At 44.4% G+C, this 6,507-nt stretch overlaps 1 protein-coding gene across 1 annotated transcript in view; it reads left to right on the top strand.

The window, feature by feature from the left end:
* Window positions 1-4,209, top strand: part of slc30a6 (solute carrier family 30 member 6) — a gene marked incomplete at its 5' end in the record, with an annotated part of 54,949 nt that extends 50,740 nt beyond the window's left edge. The window contains 4 exons of the mRNA XM_080549128.1: window positions 396-498; window positions 1,031-1,078; window positions 1,257-1,325; window positions 2,809-4,209. Of these exons, the coding sequence (XP_080405254.1) occupies window positions 396-498; window positions 1,031-1,078; window positions 1,257-1,325; window positions 2,809-3,438 (850 nt within the window). The 3' untranslated portion in view covers window positions 3,439-4,209. The remainder of the gene's footprint in view (window positions 1-395; window positions 499-1,030; window positions 1,079-1,256; window positions 1,326-2,808) is intronic.
* Window positions 4,210-6,507: the final 2,298 nt, after the last annotated feature.

A 6,507-nucleotide genomic window follows, 5' to 3' on the forward strand; every position in this document is an offset into this window, starting at 1 on the left:
GTAATTCATAAAATACAAAGGTTCCATCTCACAAAACATAATGGAATGTAAAAACTTTGACGCTCAATATCTCTGAACTGCCCTAAACGGAGATAGAACCTTATCATTCTAACCTCACGAGGTTAAACCTCGTCCTGATGGACTACATCTCACATTCAATAGTTAAATATTAATTGAAGATGCTTTTTTTTTTTTTGAAGTGTAGGATTAGGCTTAAATCTGCTCTCAGTGTAACAGTGTTAGTGACCTCTGGGTCGTGTCGGAATGGTACAACAGGCCAACTGTGTGACTTTGTCCTGGTTAGGTTGTACGGTCAGAACCAACTCGTAGTTCCGATGTTCGTCCTCTCCCTAATCGCTGCGGTTCATCTCGTTCTTCTCTCGTTCCCTCTCTAGTAACTACCATGCGGTGGACACGGCTTCAGCGGTGGCGATCGCCCTCATGACCTTCGGTACCATGTATCCCATGAGCGTCTACAGTGGGAAGGTCCTCCTTCAGGTACGACAGATAGAAACCCACAGAGATCACGGTCGGGGTTAATTCACATGTTAATCAATGAATGAATGAATGAACGAATGAATGAATGAATGAATGAATCGTTTAATGACCACACGACCTAGGTCGGTGGAATTTGTTTTTTTCGGTACAGGTGGAAAAGCTCAATACAGCAGTGTCAAAAACATACACACATTGCACATAACTATCACATGGACATGTACACACATAACCACAAGATAAGAACATACGTCGTCAATATTTACAATTTATAAAGTGCAGTACGTCTGGCAGGGTTAGTGCAGTGAGGTGTTGAGAGTCCTTATAGCAGAGGGGGAAAAAAACGAAAAAAAGACGCTTGGGGCTGGTGTTCCCCATTAAGCCTAGTCCTGGACTTCAATGCTGATTTGGACTCGGCTTTAACTGTGGGGAAACTGTCCCCTAAATGGAGAAAGAAATGAATTGGAATTCTGTACGGCTGGCCTGTTGATTTCCAGATGTCGTTAACGTCCACACTCTGCTCTCTCCACCTCAGACTACTCCTTCTCACGTGATTGGTCAGCTGGACAAACTCCTCCGAGAGGTATGACTGGACTTACCAAACTCTTTTTTGGCTGATGCTAACAAGCTACACTGATGTAATAAAAGCTATTCTGATCTGATCTGAAACACAGAATAGTCATATTACGCTGGTATGTTAGAGACTTGTATGTGTGCGTATCTCTGTAATCTGTAACTCCCCCCCCTCCCCCCCCCCCCAGGTATCTACTCTGGACGGGGTTCTGGAGGTCCGCAACGAACACTTTTGGACCGTAGGCTTCGGCTCGCTGGTAAGTTGCGGTTCCTAGGGGTGGGGGGGGTGGGGGGGGTGGAGGGGGGAGGGGTCAGCGGCGTCCACACTTTATTTGGGCGTCCGGCGTCCGCTATGCCCCTCGCTTCTGCTTCCTCATTATGTTAGCTAAGATAGCTAGTGGTCTGCTGACTCCCCAGTGCGTCATGCTCTACTTGCTGCCCCCCCCCCCCCCCCCCCACTCCCCAGCAGATGCCTGTCTGTTAGGGACAGAGGGGGACGGGGGGGGACGGGGGCAAACACACAAAGAGAACGCCACGCCATTCACACCCTTAGTGGCCGAGTCCTGTTGTTGACAGTACGCACAGATCTTCTGCTCACCCAGATGAAAAGGGGGGCGCGAGTTTGCTCATGCGTTGCAAAATCTCTCTCCCGGCTGATTTTTTAAAACTTTCATCCGCTTCCAACTTTGTGGAGAGATGTTTTTTGTTTGTTGCTCTTCTTGTAAAACCCCACCAACCATCCAGGGGAATGCTCCTCGTTTATTCTGACAGCCAACAGTCCTGGGCTTGGCTGCCTTTGGTGGCAGCTTGCAGGGGTGTACCTCACCCCGGGCACCGGGGCTTCTCCTCTCCCGCCTCTAGATGGAGCAAGGTCATCTAGTGTCACTCCTCCTTGCGGAACTCTGAGAGAGTGTGTCACACTCTCACAATACGGCATAGAATACATTTCGACATCATATGGTAGAATAGGAGTCGAGTGATTCAATTATTAAGGTCACATAGATAATTCACAATGTTGTGTCACAATGTATTGTATGTTTGACAAGAATGTTTTGCTAGTAGAAACCTTTACTATCGCCTCTGGGGAAATGGATTTTTTGCAGCAAATCATACATTAAAAAGCACAATCAGACAGGAATGACAGCAGAATGTACCCAATATATATTACATACAATACAATATGCAAAGGAATTAAAACAGAGATCCTTTTTTGGTGTGCTGGCGTTATATCTTATTAATTGAAATTACACTTACTTGTACTCAAGCATAGTAACAGCATAATAATGTTGCTAACATCATGTTATGAAAGCAATACCTTTGTACTATTGATGTACAGTAGCGGGCTAGTCTCTTTGTTTATGGTGCTCCTGTGATTAACCTAGTGTGCTAATTCCAGTGTCGACTGTCAGATTATCCATTGTTTACGCTGCCCTCTGCTCGCTTGTTGCCGTACAGTCGAGAGTTGTTGTCATACAGTTGAGAGTTGTTGTCATACAGTCCCTCAGGCCGTACCCGAGGTAGCTGCCAGCAGAGAGAGAGAGAGAGAGACATGGCCCCCTAAGAGAGAGAGATAGAGAAAGAGAGACAGACAAAAATGAGAGGGCAAGGGGGGGGAGGGGGTCGAGAGGGGGTCGAGAGAGACAATGACTGAAAGATGAATGGTTTTTAGAAACTCTAAAGTAAACACGACTGACTCTTGTTTAACTCCTGTCCCGTTATGGTCCGTTTGTTTCGTTCCAGGCCGGCTCGGCCCACGTCCGCATACGGCGCGACGCCAACGAGCAGATGGTGCTGGCCCACGTGACCAACCGCCTCCTCCCGCTGGTCTCCAATCTGACCGTTCAGATCTTCAAGGATGACTGGATCCGCCCGTCTCTCGTGTCGGGGGCCCTCCCAGCCGGCGCGATGAGCCCAGGCCAGGGTTCAGAGGGGTACGGCGGCGGGGCGTCCGGCTTCCTCCCCCCTTCCTCCTCCAGATCCTCCGAGGAGGCGGACCCCCTCACGTCCACCCCGTCCAAGCCCAGCAGCCCCCCGCCCGAGTTCTCCTTCGACACCCCCGGGAGACACGCTCACCCCGTGGTCCTGCCCAGCGCCCAGCCCCACAGGCCCTTCAGCATGGGCCTGAATTACGGAGCTTCTTCTTCCCCCTACACCAACATGCTCAACCAGGGCCTGCCCCCCCGGCCTGCTGCTGGGGGGATGGGGATGGGGGCTGGGGCTGGGTTGGGACTGGGGATGGGGATGGGAGCAGGGATGCCGCCTTCGACACAAAGCTTCAGAACTGCCTTAGGAGGGGCAGCTCCGGCTCCACACCGATACGGAAGCAACCCTCTCCCATCACAATACCACCAGCACCAGCACAGACCTTGATGGTCGGATAGGATACTTAGATAGGAGGAATTAAAGTTGGGATATCCCAGAGAGAGAATATAATTATCATGGTATTTATTATGATGGGACCAAGACACAACAACACAATCTCCATTCTTACCTTTGATGGATTTTCTATCTTTATATATTTTTTGTACTGTAATCCAGGATGCAGATGTGTTAAATTGTAAATTAAATGAACTATGTATCTAAGACGTTTTAACTGTATAAGTCATTGGACATGGTATGTAATCTGCTGTTGGAGTATGAGTGTATGGCTTTTGTATCATAAACATGTGCTTTAAACAAATATAAATCCACATGTATGCTCAATAGGACTTTGTTTTGTTACATAACCTAGACTGTACCTCCGTTGGTCAATGGTCAAATTAAACGGTCATCACATGTTGTCCAGCAGCACAACAGCCCATGCCCTATGTTGTGTGTTTTTTGGGAAGTAAATGTAATGATAAGCATATAACTGATACTCTCTATAATGATTCCTGCTGTTGCCTCGGTTCAACATTCTATGGAAAACAAAAATGTAATTTTGCAGTGTTGTCAATTATTCCATCTTATATTTAAAGTCGACCAGAACTCTCGGTGTATGATATGATTTGCATACCTACTTTCGTTGACAATGATGTGACAGGGAATGGACTCAGCATTGTTGTCTGAGTTGGGCTACTCTAGAACCCATGGTGCGTACTGTAATAACGAGGCACGGTGCCTGACGCATGGAACCTGTGTAGCCTATTGTGTCCTAACTGTCGTTGTATATTCACAATAAACTGAAGTTGAAATAATAGGGATTTTCCGTCATCTGAATATGAGTTCATGCAAATGAACTCAAAAAAAGTTTCAATATGATCCAGAAAGCATTAGGTCCGCCAATGGTTGAGCCTATGTTAAAAAACTGCAAAAAAATTTTTTTTAGAGGAATAACTTAATAAACGTTAATAAAAGTACTCATTTTTGTTTGCTGCACTTGGAGTAGCCTACTTTTCTTCGTTTTTAAAGTCATACTGTGTTAATTGTATGCTATTCCTTATTTACATAACATAGGCATTGTGTTGCAATCATTTGTTTTTGGTTAGGCCTAGATAAAATAAGAGATCATTATCGGAGAATATACCTAACATTTTGCCTAATCATGTGGGTTCTACAAAACATATTTTTTCCTAATTAATTCATTTAAAAATAACAATTTATAGGTAGCCTAGTGTTTTTATTTACAGGCCGAAAATGGTTCTGTCTCTAGTTTGGGCTATGGGCCCAGCATACCTATTTGGCAACGTATCGAATATCATTGCGCACTACAGTCTCAGTCAGTATCAAGAGCGCGTTTTTATAGTTAGGTTTTTATTTAGTTTTTGTTGGTGAGACGTGCGATCCAAAATCAACGTGTAGATTTAGTCTAGCAATTCCTATTGAATTCTGAATGATATTCGGTACGAATGCCACGATTCAACAATGTTTCTGCTTTTAAAGGTAAGGATGAAAGCATCACTTCTTCCATAACAGGGAACAACAGGGACCTCACCAAAAATTTCATATGATCAGTTAGTTCTGATCCCACCACTGTCGATATTCCAACGTTTTTGAGGGCATTAATCTAACAGTCATAGACTGTACATTATAGTTAATGAGAATACAGCAATTATCCTGTTCTAATCCACAGAGATAATCCTGAACCCCTACACACTGGACATGTTAAATCTGTCAAGGGAACTACAGTATGTTAGTGCATTGAATAGAATTGTTTTTTTTGTTTATGCAAAGTAAACTACAGACAGTTATTGTTTTGCTAATGTTACACACCTATCTAGTACATTAGCTGCTGTACATAGTTATGTTGGCTGGCCAGCTAACGATAACATTACATGTTTAGTCCAATGTGTGTCACCGAATATCAAAACATTCTAAGCCTATTGCAGTCGAGAAAATGCAATAGAAAGGACTTGACAATGAGCTATGTTGTATAAACAATATACACAGAAAATATGACAACTTCAATCCTCGCTCCTCAGCTCGACCAATAACTTGAGAAGACTTGCTCCATGTCCTGTATAATGTAGCTTGTTCATTTCCAACTGAACATTTGGATTCCACAGTGACTGGAATCTGCCTTAATTATGGCTGAATACCCTGTGACGTGCTCTGCCCAGAGAATAACTGCCAGATTAGAACACACAGGAACTTTTTCTCTCAGCCTCCTACTAACACACTAGAGTTGTAGCCTAATCAAGCACTGAATTAATTAAATCAGGTGTGTTAACTGTGTAAGGAGCAGTGGGACTGGGCCCCTAATCTCATATCCCAGTGGGCTGCAGGTCAGGATCGAGAAACACGTGGCTACACTAGATCAGGCTACTTTGCACATCTCTGTCTGTAATGGCCCATTATTTAAACCAACAAGGGAGCTTAATTGTAGGCTACATATTCTTGTTCCAGACTAAAAAGCACCTTCACTGCAGACTAATATCCTATTGAGTTTAGGATTAGCCATGTCTGGGCATTTAAGGTCAGGGACACATGTCAGTTTACTGGGGGTGTCAGTCACTAACTTGGAGGTGGTGGCATATGGTCATAACAGTGCTGTTGATCAGGCAGAAACTTAATCCTCTGCATAACTGCAAAAAATAATGTCAGCTCAATTGTAGTGCCAGGAAAAAACAACAGTCAAGTAGTCTTGATGCAGCAGTTCCAGTGACTGTGAAAAGTATGACTAGGCTACCTGTTGTTTTCGACTCGAACTGTGTCCTGCACGGTGCCTGAAGGCTATAGGTCAGAATAATCAACAACATGTTTGTTTACCCTGCCCTCATATTTTGATGTTTCTATACCAAATGTAGCTTAATCTTTATGAAATCCAATGAAAATAGGGTTGTGGTTCGGGTCATATCTAAATTAAGATCTGTTTTGGAGGGCTGTATCTGGGAGGATTTAGGCCGAGCCATGGAAACGTAATATTGCTTTCCCAAATCCTCTCCTTCCCAAACAGATTTGTTGAAACAACATGGATATTGGGACCTCCCTAATTAATTTCCCACAACAAAATGCCTTAGA

This window comes from Nansenia antarctica (genome assembly GCF_963989245.1).
Source record: "Nansenia antarctica genome assembly, chromosome: 19".
In the NCBI taxonomy this organism is placed as follows: domain Eukaryota; kingdom Metazoa; phylum Chordata; class Actinopteri; order Argentiniformes; family Microstomatidae; genus Nansenia; species Nansenia antarctica.